Source organism: Halichoerus grypus, chromosome 12 (genome assembly GCF_964656455.1).
Source record: "Halichoerus grypus chromosome 12, mHalGry1.hap1.1, whole genome shotgun sequence".
In the NCBI taxonomy this organism is placed as follows: domain Eukaryota; kingdom Metazoa; phylum Chordata; class Mammalia; order Carnivora; family Phocidae; genus Halichoerus; species Halichoerus grypus.
Genome location: NC_135723.1, coordinates 74,017,237 through 74,039,521, shown reverse-complemented (window position 1 = coordinate 74,039,521; position 22,285 = coordinate 74,017,237). Strand labels below are relative to the sequence as shown.

Genomic DNA, 22,285 nt, shown 5'->3' with positions numbered 1-22,285 from the left:
TATGTGCTATGGTGAGCGCTGTGAATTGTGCAAGACTGTTGAATCACAGACCTGTACCTCTGAAACAAATAATACATTATATGTTAAAAAAAAAAAAAAAAAGAAGAAGAAGATAGCAGGAGGGGAAGAATGAGGGGGGGAAATCTGAGGGGGAGATGAACCATGAGAGACTATGGACTCTGAGAAACAAACTGAGGGTTCTAGAGGGGAGGGGGTGGGGGATGGGTTAGCCTGGTAATGGGTATTAAAGAGGGCACGTTCTGCATGGAGCACTGGGTGTTATACGCAAATAATGAATCATGGAACACTACATCAAAAACTAATGATGTAATGTATGGTGATTAACATAACAATAAAAAATTAAAAAAAAAAGAAACCAACTACTTAAAATAAAATACAGATCATACCACCTGCTTCAAAAGACATTAAGAAGAATGAAGAATTAATTTAAAATGCATTCATCACATCATGAATCAATGTAATCTACAGGTAAAGCCTACCTATATTTTTGGTGACAGTTTTAGCATTAACTGTATTTCTTTGCTCTTAGCTTACAAAAATGTCATGCCTTTAATTCTTTCCTGGGGTGGACCTGTGAATAAGCTACCAAATGGTTTAAAGAAGGGTTAGCAGGAGGAAGACAGAGTAAAAGACACTAGTGGCTCATTTTGTAACACATTTTCAATACCCTCTGGGTGTGCCCAGCTATCTCAGAAGGCGTTACAAAATTCTGGAAAGAAAATAATTTTAAATTCTTTTTTATTTATTTATTTTTTTATTATGTTATGTTAATCACCATACATTACATCATTAGTTTTTGATGTAGTGTTCCGTGATCCATTGTTTGCGTATAACACCCAGTGCTCCATTGATATGAGGAATTCTTAATCTCAGGAAACAAACTGAGGGTTGCTGGAGTGGTGTGGGGTGGGAGGGATGGGGTGCCTGGGTGATAAACCTTAAATTCTTTTTAATAAAATAATGCAGTGTGCTAATTTTCATGGGTTGGTAGCATGTAATTCAAATAAGTAAGTTAGGGGTCAGCAACTCCCTGAGCCTGGGTGAGAATAAAGAAGAGTTTACAGCAGGGAAGGGATCAAGTGTCAAATTAACAAAATTCTACTTAGATTTTTAAAAAAAAAGTATATTGAATCCTTATACCTCGAGGGTTTTTTTTCTTGCAAGATTTTGCTTTGGTAGCTATTATATTTGGCATAAGGCCAAGGTATCTAGTGTTTAGAATGAAGAATCCTCAATAACATTTTTCTTATAGGATAACATTCTCTTGTTTCGGAGCACAGGAAGTAAAAAAACCCTGAAGTCTGACTTCACATTTTTCATCCCTAATACAAAAATACTCTCTTGAGAGTGCTAGATTGTTTAAATAAGACATGCCAAACCAGTATAATTACATGGATGTTATTTGTAACACTGACTGCACATTCCCTGTTCAAATGGTGTGGTGTGTGGGAGATTACAGATATATGGCCTATAAAGAGTTATAAATCTTTGTTTATATTATTAAATATTACGAGACATGCCCTGAGGATGACAGATCAATAATGGTCCTTGTGGTTTCCTGATGGAAGGCTGCAATTATTTTCTTCCATTACAACTTAAATGTAACCCAATTTTACTCATCTATCATCTTTATAATAGTAATAAAGAAACATCACTGTATGTTTATTTTTCTGCCTATTCCTATTATTCCTTGTTTGCATCTTGTTTTGATTTTGTTTTCATTCAGAATTGTTCTAATCACTTTGCTTTCTTCCTCTGATGGCTCTGAGTGGTGACCCTTTAACTTTGGCACTCCTTGAAACGGAGATGGAAAATTACTACTTTAAGTTTCCTTTATTTTGGGAAGTGGTTGGCTACTCTTTGAATTTGAGGATAAATGATATCTAAAAACAAGGAAGCTTGGTACAAACAACCTGTGAGGTTGACTTTTTCTAAAACTGCATTATCTGCAATTTCTTGAATGCACAGTATAATTTAAATTACAGAGGCACAATATCTTACAGTGTTATGGGTAGTTAGAATGGAAGGTTGGGGAAAGAAGAACACCTTATACCTTCTGGCTTGACTAGGGTACAATTCTGTTTCAATTATCTTTCTCTCCAGCCCAAACCACCACCACTCCTCTCTCTCTCTCTTTATTTATTTTTTTTGAACTATTAAGTTTTAAGAAGGATTTACACAAATGAAGTATTATGGAGGTGGGTCACTCATAAGAGGTAGGGAGGTAAGTGAAAGACCTTCATGAGCAGTAGAATCAGAGTGTGCCCCTTCCAGAAAATTCAATAATTTAAATTTGTCTTTCTTCACATAAGTATTCCTTACAATAATAGTTGCTATTTATTACGTGCCAAGGACTAAGTTAGGGTCTTTTGTAAACATTATTGCACTTGTTCTCCCAATGCCCTGCATGGAGGGAAGATGCGTTCAGAAAGTTTAAATGCTCTTGTGACCAGACAGGTATAAAATGGTGGAGTATACATCTGAACCCAGATCTCTTTGACTTCAGTCTTGTTCCTTTAGGCCATGCTGTCTCCCAAAGAGCTAAATTTATGGTCATCTTATTGTGCTAGGAACTTTATATATATTATCCCCAAATTTACAAAACCCTTTGAAGTAGGTTTTGTTCTGTGCGTGTTACAGATGAGGAGACTGAGGCTCTAAGGGTCAAGTCATGCAGCAGAAGTCACACAACTGGTATGTAATAAGCTGCAACTTGCATCTAGGTGTGCTGGCACCAAACTGCATGTTTCTCCCCTTCAACTGATCAATCATTTGTCATTAAGATGTTGGTGAAAATATTTTTTTACTACAAGTCTACTCTTTTTTTTTTTTTAAATTCTTTCAAATGCTTACATATAGAGCAAAACTTTTATATTGGAATTGCAAGAAAAAGTGTAATGTGATTAATTGTATTTTCTGGTTAGATGAGAGATATTTCAAGAAACCTTTTCCAAATTTCAACTCTGACTGAAAATCTCTCCAAAATGTATTAATCCACTTCTCTTAGTAAGTATAATTTAGGGAATAGGACCTTTACGATTTAGGGATTAAAAAGTTTTTAGTCAATATTGATCTCATTTGTAGGAAATTGGGCGAAGGTGTACTGATTCTATTTTTTTCCTAGAATAATTGTCATGTTAGTAAATCCCTTATATGTATGATACTGTTGAAGAGTCCCATCAATGTGCTTAAAACGAATTGAATTTTAAAACTGTTTATCCCCAAAGAGAAAGTGAGGGATATTTGGGGATTTACAAAGTCTCCATATTATGGGATAGTTTCTCAACTATTTTATTTTGAATAGTAATGTGCTGTTTAGGGAATATGCATTAGACTAAAACAACTTTAATCAAATACCAGTTTAGGATGTTTACAGAAGTCAAATGATGAATGAATAAAAAAAGGTGGTAAAGATATTTAAGACTAAAGATTTAGTAATTATTTGTGGGTATGTAATCTCATAATTCTAAGTGTTAGAAATCACTGTAAATGTATCCCTTAAGAATCACTTTCAAAAGCAACACAGAAAATGGTTATATTGTGAAGATCAAGAATTTATTTTTATTGAACTGATACAATCAACTCTAATATTACACGAATGGGTACTTGTGGCTTAGGATAATTTTCCAGAAACAACATCAAAAGCAGAATCAAAAAGTTCTGAAACACACATAACTTAGATATGAAGATGATGTGCTCTGGAAACTATCAAATGACTCAAAAGAGATCATTTGATGTCATCAATATAAGAAGCAGTATACGAAGAGTCTGCATAGATGTGTTTCATAAAATGTGAGAGTGGGAAAAGCAACCAAATATGTGATCTGAAATAAGCAAATCAGGCCTACATACTGGCTTGACCCCTAGAATTTAAAAGACGCTCTTTCTTGGTACTCTCTCTGTCTGATCCTGTGACAGAAACCCTCTTTGTACATGGCAGAAGCTCAGACAGGGCCAGAAAACCCCTGCCATGGCTTTGCTTACACACTGGGACCAGGCAGAAGCCTCAGCAGAAAGTACTGCTGCAGCTTTCTTTGTCTACAGAGCACACAACAGTCCCTCCATAAAGATCTGATGGATTAGAGATATTAATAACAAAATTACAATATATGTGTTTATTCACCAAACTTTATGCCAAAACAAAAGCTCAGTTCCAAGAAATTGTTAAAAGTGTCACCTGATATCTTGCCAAGTAAAGTTGCCAAGACAAAATAGAGTCGTCTTATTGCTTAGTCTTTCCAAACAGGTTTGATTTTGTAAATCATTCTGTTTTGTGTGAGTAATGGCTCTCTCCGTGCCTTCATTTCAAGATGAAGCTAGGAAATGATTGTATGCTGATGACTGGAACAATCTGAGGTCTTTTTGTGGACTGGTATATGAAAACTGAGAATGTGGGTAGTCTCATTCTCAGAAGAATTTTGATCTTCAGTAACCAGAGAAGATAAACAGGCAAATAAGTAGAAAAGGTTTGAAGGTATTTGTCTTTATGGAATGTGGCCAGTGCAAAAGTTGGCTTCCCTTGTAAGAAGACTATGTTGGCAAGCTCCATCTTGTTTTCCACAGGAATTTTTGCGATGGGAATGATAATGATTTCAGGTGCAGTTGGTGCATTTTGGGCATTTTTTTCCTGGGTGATAAAACTGACCTGAATTTCATTGGATAATCCTGCCTGCCTTTTTGTTTTCCTTGGAACACTAAAAGAGTGAAAGGGGTAGAAAAGTTCAAATGTATTTGACAATCTCTAGAATTGATAAGTACTTTTACATCAGAGGGTGGAAATGTACAAAATAAAATAATGAAATAGGATATCAATATACCCTCATAAGGTGAAGTCTCTTTTTAATTTTTAACAGAACATGATTTAAATAGCATAGTCATGTGCTTTAAAGGCCCTGGAGGAACTCCTAATAGGATCTTTTTAAACTTGTGTTTCTGATGCAATTATTGGATACAAAAAAGTGTTTTCTCTGGAATGCTATTAATGTTACATTTTTCCCCTAATTCCAGGTTTTTGAAAGTCCTTTTGTTTCCTTTCATTCTTTTGTATTTTCTAGTGAAGAAAAGGGGCAGCCTCAGGAGGAATTCTGTTGCTTCTTACAGAGTTTGCAACATGTATGACATGAATGCAGGGAGAAATAAGTCTTAGTTGGGATTTATGCATGTATATTATTTTTTATTCCTAGACTTTGGAGGGGGAAGGAGGGAAGTTATGTCTTTAGTTCACTAAAACATGAATTCACTTTCTCAGAAATATTTTTTTGCTTTATAAAAAGTTATTTGGTGGGGCGCCTGGGTGGCTCAGTTGGTTAAGCATCCGACTCTTTTGATTTAAGCTCAGGTCATTACCTCAGGGTCATGAGACTGAGCTTCCTGTGGGGCTCTGCACTCAGAGGGGAGTCTACTTGAGATTCTCTCTTTCTCTCCCTCTTCCCCTTCCCCTGCTCACATGAGTTCCCTCTCTCTTTCTCAAATAAATAAATAAATAAATAAAATCTTAAAAAAACATTATTTGGAGCTTCCATTTGGGGAAGTATAGCAGATATTTCAGCAAAAGTGAACCAAATGTTTCTGAATTCATATGTTCTTGGTGCCTTTCAGCAAATTATATACTTTCATCAAGGATATGTTTAATGTCCTTCTGCTTACAATTACAGCCTTTATTACTGAGACTGAAAACTGCTAAAGTAGCGAGATGTGGTTTTCCAAAGTCAAACCATCTTTAGATGGTTTGTTCATTGTTCATGCAATTATGACCACTAGTGGTTGTTGTGTTAGGAGATATAGCCAGGTTCACATGCTCGAATGTGGGTCCAAACCAAGGGAGCCCAAGGCCACAATGTACTCCTGATTTGGTGCTCTTCCTCTAGCACCAAATGATCTGATGGCTAGTAGGATAAATCCTCTGGGTATAGCTGGTAGCTTTTACTATATCTAAATCAAAGCAACAAAGAATGTCCCTAACATCTCCTGTGAAAATACCATCTCATGTAGGTATAAACAAGTATTGATCAAAATATTTGTATTTATAAATATCAAATACCAACCAGGTAAAAAGCACCTAACTAGAAGGTGGTAGACACATGTTTATTCAAGTAGAAAGTCCATGCAAGTTCCAAAGGAAGGATTTAGAAACAAAAGTTTCCTCTCTAGTTTTCTAAGTTATTCAGAGAAGTGTATTAGCTCATTTAAAAATATTTTATTTACCAACATTTTATTTACCAACATTACCAAGAGATTTTTTTGTTTGTTTTTAATTTTCTTTATATAATGCCCAAAATATAAACCATTCATTTGTTTATCAGTGAATGAATGGGGCCTCATAAGGAAAAAGCCTTCAAAACCCACAAATTAACTTGAGCTTCTCATTCTAAATCCTGTAAAGACTGCATTGGGATCTCAATAATTGCATTTTATAGGAATTGCTGTTACGTTAAGCTTTGTGTAAATCTGACCAGAACTATTAAAGCTTATATGAGAAATAAGTTTAATAATCTAAAGTGTTGACAAACATGTAAACCCAAACTGTAAAATACTTTTTCTTTTAGAACCACATTAACTTTTTCTCATGCTATGATTTTATATTTAAATGAAGATTCAGTATCTAAATTTTCTTGGAAAGAATATACAAATATTTTGGATAAAGATCATTTACCAAGCACCAAAAAACCCTTGATGTTCTTTTCTAGACTGCTACTTATTCTGACTTATACCTCATAATTTATAAGTGGGAAATGTATATGACTTACCCTATTAAAGCAGTGTTCGTGGTTGGGTCCATAAAAATGTTGAAGACATCTCACATTGTTTTTGTTGACGATCTTGTTGAAGAATTCATTGACATATTTGATAGGGAATGCACAGACAGCAGAGCGATTCATTGGTTCAGCAGAATCTGGCTTGCTTTGTGCAAACACTCCATAGAGAATGTCATCATTCAGGTCAGCACCTATTTGCTTAGCAAGGTGGGCCCCAGGCTTACTGACATATGCAGCTTGGAGAATATTAAATACTTCCTCCCTTGTGGATCTCTTTCTTCTTTTTTCTGTGAGAATACACTCCAGAGGCATTTCCATGTAGGAATGCAATCCAGAGTCTACAGAACAGAACCTGATTATTCTTGTGTGAAAAGTCTGAGCATCTAGAGTTTCTCGTTGCACTGTCAAAAAGTAAATAAAATGATTGCTTTCAAAGGCCTGGACATATTTAATAGGGTAGGAATCTCTGAACTCAGGTAGAACATCAATATAAGACTGGTCTGTCAAAAACTTGAAACCATCTTGCGTTTCCTTTAGCCTTCTCACTGATATCGAATGCAATGAATGATCTGGATGGTACGAGGAATTTATGGTATTGCCCACAAAGAAGTTGATGAACCGATCCTTTTCAGATATCAGGACTTTGGTTCCCAGGGCACTCACCACACAGTCAGGGCACTGGCCAGGCTCTTCGTCTGCCTGTGGGGAGTACATGCAATGAACTTCCGACTGTATGTCAGCAGTATTGCTGGGTGGAAGGACATGTCGCTGGCAGGTCCCTCTGTGGACACTGCCGCAGCTAATGAGTTGGTCATCATAGTATGTGTCAATAAGTAGAGCCATGTTGATGTTATCTTCCCAAACGCCACCTGATAAATTGGCTTTGTGGCTGCAGTCCTGACATGGGAAACAATCTGGGTGTTCCAGCACGGGCCCAGTCTTGTACTCAGCAACCTTCTGAAGATCTTTGTCATTTAAAACATAAATATAGTTAACTGCACCGAGGTAAATATGATGCTTGTGTAAAACAACATTCTGGATGGGTGTTTCTGCAGTGAAGTTGGGAAGCTGATACTTCATGTTCACATTCATCTCAGACTTTACCAGTGCCTCTTTGCACTCCCCATAGCTCTTCTGCACCAAGGTAAATAGAAGCACAAGGATGCCAGGTGCAAACACAGCAGGGGCCTTCATGGTGAGAAGCTTATCTGCCAAAACATGTTCAAGGCGAGAGCAGTTTAGTTGTCATTAGAAACAAAGAAGAAACTGAAAGAACCATACCAGTTAAACTATTAGAAACAAACCTTCCTAACTGGCATTTTTACATCAAGTGAAAACAAAAAACTCTAGCTGATTTCACATAAAGATGCATTGTGCAGATGGACATGACTCTACATAGTTTAATTTTGGAACTCAAGCCATGAACGAGTAATTTTAGAGAACCATTATGAGATGCAAACAATGTTCTGTATTAAAGACAATACAGCAACTAAGTTAGACTCATTTAGCAATGAAGTCAGAAACAGCAAATTTCTTTCTTAACCCCTTGCTGTTTTTTAATGTGGTTTAATATCTGTGGTAATGACTAGGTTGATATTTAAACTTTCTTAGTTAGTCAAGTAAAGGAACTGCGGTTCAGATTCATTTATTCTAGAAATCACAGCAGGCATTGTTTCCTTGGGAGCATGTAGAATTACTAGGCTAAATTTAGCTTCCTTTTGGAAGAAAACAATCATAAATTCTAGAAGCAATATGATCACATGCTGTTTATAGGATTTTGTGTGCAGAGGAAAGGTATGGTTATAATTTGGCTATAGTTGATCTATTGTTTTGGATAGACAAATGCTTAACTTAATGTAAGATGGCTGGAAACATAAACACAGCAATCTGAAAATATATAATATAAAATATAATGTTCAGGACTAAAGTCCTAGAATTATTTCTTAGGGAGAAACAACATATTGTTCATTACCAAGCCAAAAGCTATTTAGTAAAGAAAACACATTATTTTAACATTCCATTGTATGCACATGGACAATATTTCTAACTACTTATCATGAATGCATTTATTTTTCAGTTTCAAAAAACTTAAGGTACATGAGTTATAAACACTGTTAGTTCTACTTATAAAAGTTGTAGGCAGGGTGGTAGGTTAAAAAGGAGAGGCCTTAGAAGGAATAGAAACCAAACGGCTATTACTTTTTTCCCTCCTTTTTTAGTGCATAATTCTGACAGGACAAAAGGAAACTTTAAAAAGTTACTAGGCATTATAGTAGGTCTACAAAGACTAACCCTAGGTCTACAACATCACAGCAGAATTCACTAACAACTAGTATGTACACAGCTCTGTGCTTGCACTATGGAAATGGGGTGTGGTACTTACCTTTCAGTGAACCTACACTGTGGTTGAGAGACAAAGCACATATGCAAGTAACCATAGTACACAGCATTATAATACCCTGCATAGCACAAACCAAGAGCTAAAAGCATCAAGAGAGGGAGACATGACTTATACTTAGAATTACTATGATAATAAAAAATAGGGACAAGTCTACTATGTTGTGAGGTCCAGGAAAGGAAGGACAATGTCTGTTTGGCTCATCACTCTTTCCCAAGTATCTGATATAGAGCCTAGAACACAGTAGGTGTTAAATAAATATATGTTGAATAAATAAGTGAATAAAAATCAGGCAATAAGTTCAAAGTTACAGAAAAGGTAAGTGTAGTAGCCAGAACTTGAATCCAAATCTTTTTGACTCCAAAATCAAAGATAATTTTATGCTACCAAATTGATAGGAATTGCAGACATTATTTAAGGGGTAATAGAAAAGTCAAGGATTTTGAGCTGGAGAATCATATAATCAAGGTTTTCCTTTAGAAAGACTGATCTGGAGGCAAGGTGGCTGAGAGGAGGGTTTAGAACCTGGCAACAGGAAGACCAGGTGATAGGGTATTATTATAGTCCATAACCTTATTATCTATACGGGCCAGAATCAAGATGGTGTTCCCAAGAATAGAAAGGAAGGGATCAATGAGAGAATATTTGAATAAATATTGAATAAATAAAGATTTGACACCTAAATTGGTGGAGTACAAAAGAGAAGGCAAAGATGACTAGCAGTTATCTGGGAAAAAGGGGAATGATTTATAAAACTAGGGTAGTCAATAGGAGGAAGTTAGGCTAAAGACTGACAAATATGATAAGTTGGTTTTAAACATGTTGGGTTTCATGTATTATTGGGAAATGAGTGAAAACGTTCTACTATAGGGATGACTAGTAGGTTTTATATTGTTCATCAGGAAGCAGATGCCTGGAATAAGTGAGGAATAAGGATTCCAAGAAGACAGAGCATTTGTGCCAAGCAATAGAGGCAAATGACAAGAAGGATTCTGAGGAGAAGTCTGCCCTTACTAGGAAAGTGGCGTGATCAGTCTTAAGTGAGACAATATTTGTCTGGGGTGAGACAGTGGCAAGTGGAAGTATGAGTGCCATGTCTGTACTTGAAGGAATGACAATGTAGAACTTGGTCTTGGTAGAGTAATAGGGACTCGAGTTGGATTAGGAATAAACTTCGCATGTTATCTATCTACACAGAGATAATGGTTAAAATCAAGAGTAAGTTCATGGAGGGACAAAGTGAAGGAAGAAAAAAGGTTGAATGAAGGAAATCTTGGGATTACTCATGTTGGAGAAACAAATTCAGGAGTCAAGGGAGGTAAGTTCAGTGAGGTGCCAAGACAACCAATGTTGTACTGTGTCACAGAAGCCAAGTGAGGGGCTTGAGAAGGAGGACATGGGCCACATGGAAGCTCTTTGCTGACTTTCAAGAGAGTAATCTCAGTAGATTCAGTAGTTGTATCGAATACTAAATTGCAAGAGAATGTGTGGTAAGGAAGTAGAATGTTTGTCAAAGGAAGGGCAAGCAAATCAGGGTCAAGAAGAGTTTATTCTTTTTTCAAAAGTTTATTCTTTAAAAAAAAAATATTTTATTTATTTTTTTGTCAGAAAGACAGAGAGAGAGAGAGAGAGCACAAGCAGGGGGAGCAACAGGCAGAGGGAGAAGCAGGCTCCCCGCTGAGCAAGGAGCCCAACGTGGGACTTGATCCCAGGACCCTGGGATCATGACCTGAGCCGAAGGCAGACGCTTACCAACTAAGCTACCCAGCCATCCCTCAAAAGTTTATTCTTAAATTGTAGGAAAGATATGTGCTTATTTGTAGATATTTCTCCCACTAACGTTTACTGGGTATCTACTAAGGGCCAGGCATGGTGGTAGGTTCTGGGAATACAGAGGTATGGTGCGTTTCTCTAGGAAGCTCAGAGTCACTTGATGGAGGATTGACAGACAGTTATGAGAATGCATAAAAAGGGCAGCCAACCACATTGGAAATGATGCTAGAGCTGAGTCTTGAAGGAGGAGGAGGATGAAGGGAAATTCCTACACAGCAGTTTGTAAAAAGATATAGAGGCAGGCACAGCAGTTTGTAAAAAAGATATAGAGGCAGGAAAGAACATATGGCATGGTCAGAAGAACTGCAAGTAGTTGAGCCCAGAGAAGTGGGGAAACCAAGGAAAGCAAATGGGGGAGATAAAACTTATTGGAGCAGTATCCCAAAAGAGTAAAAAGAGGCATTTTCAAGAGCCTAGAACATAAGAAATATCATTTTCTGAGATAGCAGGTGAGGATAAGTAAGATGAAGTACAGAGACACTGGACTTCAGGGCATATGGTCTCCATATTATAAAAATAAATTAGGGTATATGAACATCACTGAAAGTAATAGTTACAGAAGGGGTATTAGGATCTTCAGAGTAGAGAAAGAGGTTTAGAATAGCTACAATAAATCATGCAAAAAGAGGTCAGCAAGAAATGAAAAGAAGGATTGCTTAATAGGTCTGAGGGTTCCTTTAAGAAGCACAATGTGTTGTGACTTTCTCTTTACATAGAAAGTGGGCAAAGCAAAGTGTGTCATTAAGGTGAAGAATTGGAAGAGGTATAAGCCATATAATAATAAAAATAACAGTAACATGTACTGAATGCTTACCATGTATGTGCCAGGCATTCTGCTAAACTCTCTGATTTACTCTTTATAAACACCCTTTGAAGTAGAAAGTATTATTATTCTCTTCTTCTAGCCCCGCATCAGGCTCTCTGCTCGGTGGAAAGCCTGCTTCTTCCTCTGCCTCTCACCCCGCTCATGCTTACTCTCTCCATCTCTCCCTCTCTCTCCAATAAATAAATAAAATCTTAAAAAAAAAAGAAAATTTTTGGCCATGGTGGGGGGAATGACAAGGAGTAGAAGAAAAGAAGGGTTTAAGACAAGCTGTACTATTAGAGGACAAAAACAAATTCCAAATAAACTGCATATATGTATTTAAAACTTCTAAAATATATTATGGGGAAAAATTAAATGAACTTCTCAATATGATATTAGTGCGTCTTCTAAAATTTGGAACATTAGCCTACTACATAATTTGTCACTGTATTTTCTTTAGGAAAAGTAATACAGGAAGAAAATAAATGAACCATTACTGCCAAAAGAAAAAAAAGCATTACAACCAATTTGCATCTTAGTTGATATCCATTAATGCAATGTAGAGGGTGAATGACTTTTTTTCTTTTAGGCTTTTTGAAGGAGCCTTTAAAATGATCTTTTTTTTTTTTTTTTTAAATCCGAGCTATTATATTATGTTTTAAAAATAAGGTTCATATCTTAAAGTTGGTATATAAGTTATTCACAGTACTAATTCTCAATTAACTAAGAATCCAAGAAAATGCACAAATATACTAATGGGCTTTTTTGTTATCTCACTTGATGAGATGGCAAGTCATAAGAAGACCAAGAGGGAAAGAGGATAATTTTTTCTGTTTAAGGAAAAAACATTGCAGAATACCCCTGGAGTTTGTTAACCCAGTCTCCCTCATCTTCTTTACATTCTCTTGATAGCAAACAGTGATGGCACTTTTCAAACTGAGAAATCAAAGAAAGGTTAATTTTTTAAAATTAAAGCAAAAAAAAAAAAAATAGGGCTAGAGCCCATTGTCAACAACAGGATTTTTAATTAAAATACAGGTTTCTATTTAATCCTCAGATAATGAGAAAACGTAAACATCCCATTTCCTTGATCATTTCAATTAATTAAGTCTCCTCCCCATTAACAAAGGTGTGTATTGGTCAGACTAGATCTTCTCCAAGAAATACCTGTCTTTCCTAAGGAAAGGAGGGAAACCTTTTGGAAGTATTTGTTGCTGAGCGATACAGCCTGATGACACTGCTGGTTAAATAAGGGACAGCTAAGTGTTCAAGTGCACAGGCTCTGGAGACAGCCTGCAAGGTTTAAATCCATTTGCTGTCTGTGTGCCCCTTGGGCAAATAACTTCTCTGAGCCTCCATTTTCTCATCTGAGATATGGGAATGATTATAATACCTATCTCACTTGTGATGGTTACTCTGATGGCTCAATGAGTTAGGGCATGTAAGTCACTAAGAGCAGTGTTTGACATGTAGTAGGTCAATAAATGTTCTCTATTATTATTGTTTGTTCATATACTCAAATATTTTTTGAGCATCTACTATGTTCCAGATAGTGTGTAGGGTGCTGATGACACAAAAATGAATAAAATGCTTTACAACTGTCCATGAGATCTCAGACTAGTAAGGAAGACAGACAAATAGACCACAGTTTAAACTCAATGTGGAAAGGTCTATGGGAGTCTTTGAAGGGGAGCTTAACCAGGGTAGGGGAGTCAGGCAGGCATCAATCAATTATGATCCCTTTCTCATAAGGCACTCACACCCTGAGGTGTAGCATGGGGGAGAACTTGAGTTTTAGTTGTGGCAGTGCAGCTGAATAGTTGTATGACCCAAAGCCAGTCACCCAACTTCTTTGGCCTCAGCTGCTTTCTTATTTGTAAAATGATAGTGTTGATCTAGTCATGTGCTGGAGCCCTGTGGCTCATGACGGCCTATTGTGTGCATCTTTCCAATGTGAGTTCAGTGACCTTACCTTGGAAGTTTGAAATAGGCCATGGCTGGAGTATTTACATCACAGAAACTGGCAAACATTACAAATCAGGACTTTTTTTTCCTCCCCTGAAAGGATGATGATTAAGTATTTACAAGCACACTCCTAGGCTGAACTAATGACTTCCAAAGTTATTTTCTAACTATAATAATTTTCAACTCTGAGATTGTTTTTCTACAATTACATTTTATTTCAATGCCATTGTGTTGGCATATATTGCTTTTTCTATCTATATAATCTGCCAGATCGGGATGTGTGAGCAATTTTAATATTTATATTGGTAGTAACTCCCGAAATACTTTCACTTTTCATATATTTTTGTCTTGATACAGTTATTCCTGTGATATGCCTGGATCAGGCTTTCAATATAGAACGTCTTTTTTACTGTTTCTGTTTTTTCTTTCTTTCTGAAATAGTGCTGGCCATTTAGCCAGCTTTGTGCTCCTTACTAAAAGGAACACGTAAAGATGATTCAAACAGATTGACTAATTCATTCTCTTAAAATGTTGTACACATAGCAGGTGAAACTGAATCATCCATAAAACATTTCTTTATTTCTTTTCAGTTGATAGTTGGGATAATTTCACTGGCAAAACATTTCCTGGGAGTAATTATCTGAATGGCACCTTGGCCATCAAACAATTGGTATTTAGGAGTATTTCCTTTAAAGAGGATTGTTCTGTTAGCTAGGAAGATCAGCTCAGCCTAAACTTAAGACCAGCTACTCCACTCTGTCTGCCATCTATCTGCCATTAGTTTTTTTACTAAACTAGCTTACATGGGTTTTTCATTCCCCAGAAATATATTTAATTCCCTAAGAATTTATTGAGTAGCCACCTCTGCCTATCACCCCTACTACTGTTGTCATTATTGTTCTCCTCATCAATAAAAACCTATCACAAAGCACTTGTGTGTTATATTCAAGCACTGATTCCTCAGGAAAAAACACCACAGGTGTAATGGGATATATTTGTAAGAGAGACTTTCTAGAGTTTGACAGGGGTAACTTTGCTTTCTTTAGGAACTGATTTTCTTAGAAATCATAATACTTTACAATTATATAGATAGCACTACATAGTATACAAAGTACTGTCTATTATATCCTCACCTTTAATCTGCATAGTTATCTTATAAAGTGAGCATTATTCCCTTTCAGATGATGAAACTGAGATTCAAAGAAGATAAAATATTATCTAAAATGTACTAAATGTGCAATATAGTTCTTGTGAGTGTATTTCTAATGCTTTTTAAAAAAAGTATCATGCTCACTTCAGCTGTTTTAAATTATTTGCATTTCCTGGGCGCCTGGGTGACTCAGTCGTTAAGCGTCTGCCTTCGGCTCGGGTCATGATCCTGGGGTCCTGGGATTGAGGCCCGCATCGGGCTCCCTGCTCCGCGGGAGGCCTGCTTCTCCCTCTCCCACTCCCCCAGCTTGTGTTCCCTCTCTCGCTCTCTCTGTCAAATAAATAAATTAAAAATAAATAAATAAATAAATAAATAAATAAATAAAATAAATTATTTGCATTTCCTAAAAATGATTTTTATTCAAAAGGTGTAATATTTTAGTAAACATTTGTTTTAACCTACCTACTTTATTTTTATTTTTTTAAAGATTTTTTAATTTTTTAATTTTATTTATTTATTTGACAGAGAGAGACACAGCAAGAGAGGGAACACAAGCAGGGGGAGTGGGAGAGGGAGAAGCAGGCTTCCCGTGGCGCAGGGAGCCCGATGCGGGGCTCGATCCTAGGACCCCGGGATCACGACCTGAGCCAAAGGCAGACGCCCAATGACTGAGCCACCCAGGTGCCCCATAACCTACCTAACTACTTTAACTCTGTCTCTACTACTGGCAACTCTTTTGAAAACTCTCCCTCCTCTCTAATGGGGCTGCCATCATATGGCTTACCTCCCTTACCACAAGGTGAGCTTGCAAACCAAGCTGGCCTTTCAGTGAACTTTTCTTTTGATGCAGAGCTTAGTCGGGATAAGCATGTGACCAAATCAAGACCAGAGTCTTTTTGAGATTTAATATAAATACTGGGAAAGGACCTCTCTCTTTGAAAGATCACAAGTACTAAAGATGATGTTAATTTAGAGTGTCTGATGCCCAACTTTGCCAGTATGTGGAGAAAGCCTCCCTGAACACAAAACTGACCCAAAGGGCAGGAGAACCCAGACATAGAGAAAGGGAGGTTCTCCATGTTGCTGTTTGAACATCTGTACCCACCATGTCTTAAGCTAATAGGAACCAGTAAAATCTTTCCTCCTTCCTTTCTCTCTTTTTTTTTCATCAGCAGTTTCATTGTGATTCTTTTATTCCTTGCTCCTGAAAAAGTCCTGACCAAATAATGTCCATCTGGAGATACTACAAACCTGTAAGTTCAAACAAAAGGTCAAGTGAATAAAAGCAATTTTAAGTAAAATATTCAAGTAATTAGAACAAAGAGCAAAGATGGCTCCCTTATTTACTTGAATAATTACTTTAAATATTTCATTTTGCATTTGGAAATACATCTATTAGTTAAAATTTCTGACGTGGTATACTAGTTTTTTCCTGCCATATAATTTCAATTTTTTTTTTACAATAGTACATAACATAATCTCAAGACAGAAATTATGTATCTAAGTGAAGAGGCAAGATATAAAAAGCGGAAAAAATTTCAATCCTGCTTTTAAGTATATAAAACGGATTTATGATGATGGAAAATGGCTGAGGCCCCATATTAAGGAAATTGCAGCCATAAAAAACAAGTCATAGTTAAATCTCCAGGAGGACTTGCCAGAGTGAAATCCTAAGAAAAATTCTTAGCCCTCTCTACACTTACATTATTTCTATTAACTGTAAAAGTAGGACCAGAAAAGCAAAGTTAAGGAAAGAAGATTCTAATAGGAGATTCCTGATGACGATTTTAATACTGTATTTATAAACATTCACTGTTCATGAAGAATCATATTATCTCACACAATATTTAATCAAATATTTGTGAGCATCCATTGCATATCATGCCCTTATCTAGATACTGAGAGTTCCTACTCTCAGAAAAGTATATAGTCTGTGGATTTGAAGACAACAAGATAAATGCTAAAAATCGGAGGGTTTAACCTAAATTGAAAAGTGAAAGGATCTACTGGGCTGTCGAGAAAACAAATTTTAAAACATGCTTCGTTGAACATTTGATTCTTATGCCTAAAGATTTAATAGTGTTACGATCATTAAAAAAGTCTAAACTGACTTTAGAAAGATAAAACAATATGCCACGTCAAAAATCCTATCTAATGTAGCCAGATACTACATTGACAATAATTAATTTTCTTTTCTTTCTTTCTTTCTTTCTTTTTTTTTTTGGAGAGGGAGAGAGAGAGAGAGGGTGGAGGGAGGGGCAGAGGGAAAGGAAGAAAGAGAATCCCAAGTAGGCTCCATGCCCAGTGCAGAGCCGGACATGGGACACAATCCCACAACCTTGAGATCATGACCTGAGCTGAAATCAAGAGCTGGACACTTAACCAACTGAGCCACCCAGGTGCCCCTACTTTGACAATGATTTCTAACAGTAAGTTGGGAGGACAGAAGAAATCTTGAGGATTTTTCAGCCATCCAACTGCTTTCATGTGACCTCATTTAAACGATCTAAATACTCATAAGTAAGTTCATTCCCCTGGCAAGGACAAGTTTGCTTGATAACATTCTTCCCAATAGCTCATAAAACCTTCTAGAGAAGAGGTGAGGTGTAGTGGAGAGAGTATTGGGCTTTGTTATTAGATGGACTTTGATGTGATGTGAATCTAGGCTTAACCATTTACATATCTTATGACTAAAGTGTCATAACGTGTCAGTTTCCTTATCTAAAACATGGGGATAATGGTATACGTCTTGTGGGTTGCCCATGAGGGTTAGGGATAAATCATGAGACACTGGCATTCAATCATGCACAGAATACACTGGCATTCAATAAATATAGCTACCATGCTTATCCTAAGTTGTGTTTTAGCCAGTTTTTGCATGCCTTCGTCAAAAATGAGGAACTTGGCACAGTCCACTGGTGAGCCCACTCCAAATACTTGGTGACTGTGTCATCACCATAATACTCTCAGTTTAAATATTGGTATTTCTTATTTTTCCACCCTTTGGCCATTGTGGTTTTCCTCTAAACCTGTCTCAAGTTCTTGAAGTCCTTAAGTTGTCCTCCAAGGCAAAAGCCATGGTAAGGGCCTTCCATGCTAAGGAAGAACAACAAAAAAGGAACCATTACTTTACCACTTTATTTATTTTTATTTTTTTAAAGATTTTATTTATTTATCTGAGAGAGAGAATGGGAGACAGAGAGCATGAGAGGGGGAGGATCAGAGGGAGAAGCAGACTCCCTGCTGAGCAGGGAGCCCGATGTGGGACTCGATCCCGGGACTCGATCCCGGGACTCCAGGATCATGACCTGAGCCGAAGGCAGTCGCTTAACCAACTGAGACACCCAGGCGCCCCTCTTTACCACTTTAAAGAAGAGCAAACCCATACCCCCACTTAAGTTTAGCAAATAAAGATACAGGATTCCCAGTTGAATTTGAATCTCAGATAAATAATGACTAATTTTTTTAGTATAAATATGTCCCATGAATATATTTTATGTGACAATCCTAGTTGCAAGCAAATGAAGAAAAATAAGGGAACAATTACCCTTTTTACTAACAGAACTCAGATTGAAAAGATTTTGGCCATATTTATCTATTGGTGTAGAACAATATTTTTAAGGTTTTTGTAGCACATGTTGCAAAACTGCATATGATTATTTTTGTTATTTTTGTGTTGTTGCGGTGTGTCTAAAACATGCTGTTTTCAAAGTGATTACCAGAGTAAACTGTTCCTAACAGGTGATTTTAAATATCATGTGAAGGTGTAACTATGTGAAAGGGAGTAAAAATTCTTTTATTTTTTTAATTAAAAATCAAGGAAAAGTTTTGTGTGCTTGTGGAGAAAAGTTACACTGTGTATGGCAGCCTGTCACTGACATGAAATTTCTAAAAAAAAAAGTATCCTTAGATTGTATACTTTATTTATAATAAACGAGCTTATTGAAAATTCACATATGGGGCACCTGGGTGGCTCAGTCGTTAAGCGTCTGCCTTCAGCTAGGGTCATGATCCCAGGGTTCTAGGATCGAGCCCCGCACTGGGCTCCCTGCTCGGCAGGAGGCCTGCTTCTCCCTCTCCCACTCCCCCTGCTTGTGTTCCTGCTCTTGCTATCTCTCTCTCTGTCAAATAAATAAATAAAACCTTAAAAAAAAATTCACGTATAGGTGGCTATAGGAGAAAAGAAGTTAAACTAAACATGGTGCAAGAATAATTTTCATGTGTTATAATTAATTAATGTTTTAGGGGCTCCTTTAAACACTGATGCTTGATTATTATACAAATGTTATTTCTTTGAAAGAGACCTAAATAGTGCTTTTATTCAGATTCTTATCCAATATTGCATCCTTTCTTCTTCCAAAAATCATTTTAAAAGTTGAAAATGATTGTATTATAGCATCAGAAAAAGCCAACTGTGCATTTTCTAGTTGTAACATATGACTGAGACCATTATCTGACTCTGATCTGGTAAGAATAAAGATAAAAAGAATAGAATTTCATTATATTCTCAAGATTATCCTTCATACATTCGTAATCTGTTAGTAAACATCTTTGTCCTTTTAAGAATTGCTGAAAGTATTCAAGTTCTGGGAAAGAAGAACAAATGGACATTTGTTTTAACATTGTACATATTGTAAAAAGTCCTGTTGAGAAAATACATTGAACTGTCAGAGTCCTGAATGATTGGACAGGCTTTTGTCCCATTAATAAGTTGTAGGTCGGACAAGAATGTTTCATTGCCCTTGAATATGTGAACATTGAACTTTCACTGTTAAGAAAGTGCTAAGATGCTTGAAATCCTATAAAAGTAGTTAAAAATAATTTTCAGCCTAATGGATAAGTGTAATTTTATAGTCCAGATTGTGCACAAGTGCTACCAGATTTTCTTCAATTAATCCAGGAACAGTGAATAACATGAAACTACAAATCATGTATGCGAAACATCATCCTAAGTATGCAAGTTAAAATAAAATAAGCTTAGCAACTTTTTCCAGTCATATTCAAACACAGGGTTGGAATAGGATAAACCTGACTGAACAGTCAGAATGTGAAGCATTGAAGGGAGACAAGTTAGAGAGGAAGCTGGTACATTACTCATTAATGAATCAGACATTTCCCTCCCTTAGTGTTTGAAAATGTCCTCAGCACAAGGCATGGTAAATTCCAAATTGGGGGGAGCTGTGCTCAGAATTGGGACTATATAACTGATCAATCTCTCTGGTGTTATGTAAAGCAGAAATCAAATACTTGTGCGAAATGGTGGTGGTGAGTGGACCCCATTTCTGTCCTGGTAGCTGTCATGTAAAGACAAACCAGTATCCAGGGAAAGAGAGAGAAGGGTAGAGGCACAGGGATGCTAAAGGCCAGGCCCTAACCCCCAAATAGGAGTTAAATCCATGTGAGGTGGGCATTACCCTATAACTCTATTTTCACTTAGTTCTTAGGGTAGGTCTGAGAACCTCCTTGGAAATCAGAGTTAGCAAGTAGATTCTCTGCCAGGGGAATGAACTAGGGAGTTTCTCAAGGTAAATTTTGTCAGTATGTAACATTTTCTTTTTCAGGAAAAGTAGAAAAAACTTTTAGAAATCATAAAAAAACTGTGAATGGAAGGAATAGCCAAACCTAGTCATATTTTACATAGATGTGGATCCCTTGGGTAAACATAATGCAATTCTAACAGTTGGGAGAAAAAAATAAAAACATATCACTATATTGAGATCAATATATAATCAGAGAATAAAAGAACCAAACAAAACTTTCTATAAAAAATATTTTCAAAGGGACAGAGAATGCCAAGAAAAAGCTATCCTTGTTAAAGAAAAACAGAACAGTACAGGGGCACCTGGGTGGCTCAGTTGGTTAAGCGTCTGCTTTCAGCTCAGGTTATGATCTCAGGGTCCTGGGATCTGCTCAGTGGGGAGCCTGCTTTTCCCTCTCTCTCTGCCCCTCCCCCCTCTTGTGCTCACTCAGTCTCTCTCTCTCAAATAAATCAATAAAATCTTAAAAAAATAGAACAGTACAGAAAAATAAGTACATAAGTACAAAATCCAATTTCTAAAACTCAGTAAACACTTTGGATCCTTGAAAAATCAATAAACCAAAAGGTTAGGACAACTTAAAGACAACTTTGCTCAGGACTGCACTTATATAACTGATCAATTCAAGGAAAAATAATCCAAGGCAGTTGTGTGTGTGTATGTAGGGGGTATGTGTGTTTGAGGGAGAGAGAAACAGAAAGAGAATAGACAGGGCAAGACATTAAAAAAACCAAAAACTTTTCAACCATATCGGTGTTACTTACTGACTGGCAGTCCCAGCCTCCCGCCCCACTGTGCTATGAAGTGCTATAAAGACAGGTGCACATTGCTGAAGGAACAGAGAAAGAAGAATAGCTAATTGTGGCAGAGAAAGGCAGGGCCAAGGAGTATGCTAGCGTGGAGGTACTACTTGAGCCAGGTTTTGCAGGTTAAGTTGGAGTTGCTTAGGCATAGTAAAAGCAGGGGACAGACAGGACACACAGCTAGGCACCTCAGGGAGAATGTGCAGGCTGTTTAGGAAGCTGTAACTGGCGTAGAGACTATGTGGGTTGGGCTGGGTATGGATGAAACTGGAAGATTAGGCTGGGGGCCACATCATAGAAAGCCTTATACATCCTGTTGAGGGATCTATAGTTTATCTGTAGTGAAGTCACTGGGAGGTTTTAAGCAGGAGATGGAAACGAGCATAGTACTTTTAACTATGTATTAGAAAATTTTGGTCACAGTGTGGTGAATGGACTGAAGTGGAAAGAAGCTAGAGGCCAGAAGACATGACAGAAGGTCACTGCATCTGTCCAGGCAATAGAAGATGAAGATTAGTAAGAGTGAAGACTCCCCGATCTATATCTTCATCTTTATTTCCAGAGAGTCCAGAAATCCATCTCTCAAGCATCAGTTTTGTATGTCCAACAGCTACGTAAGACTAAATCTGACAAATATTAATTGAGGTCTTAATATATGGGAGGTGCTTGGGAGTGAGGGTACATCAGTAAACAAAATGAACACTCCTGCTCTTGTGGAACTTACTTTCTAGCACTTAGATCCAGACAACAAATTATACACGTGGTGTGTTACATGTTGATGAGTGTTACTGGCAAAAAAAGAGAGAGAGAGAGAGAAAGAAAGTAGGGTTAGAGGATCAGGAGCACATAGAAGGAAGGTGGTGGGAGAGGTCTGTAGCTTTGAAAAATTGGGAAGCCGGCTTTTAGGGAAAGAGTTGAAGGAGGAAAGGACTTAGCCATCTGAGACATGAAAGATTTCTTTTTTTCTTGCAGAGGCAAGAGGGACCTAACTGAAAGCATGCCCGGTGTGTCTGAGGCA

General features: G+C 37.0%; 1 protein-coding gene across 1 annotated transcript in view; it reads right to left on the bottom strand.

Moving 5' to 3' along the window:
• The window catches only part of MET (MET proto-oncogene, receptor tyrosine kinase), a 114,990-nt gene that overhangs the window by 77,004 nt on the left and 15,701 nt on the right, over positions 1-22,285 (bottom strand). The window contains exon 2 of the mRNA XM_036103937.2: positions 6,768-7,984. Within this exon, the coding sequence (XP_035959830.1) occupies positions 6,768-7,970 (1,203 nt within the window). The 5' untranslated portion in view covers positions 7,971-7,984. The remainder of the gene's footprint in view (positions 1-6,767; positions 7,985-22,285) is intronic.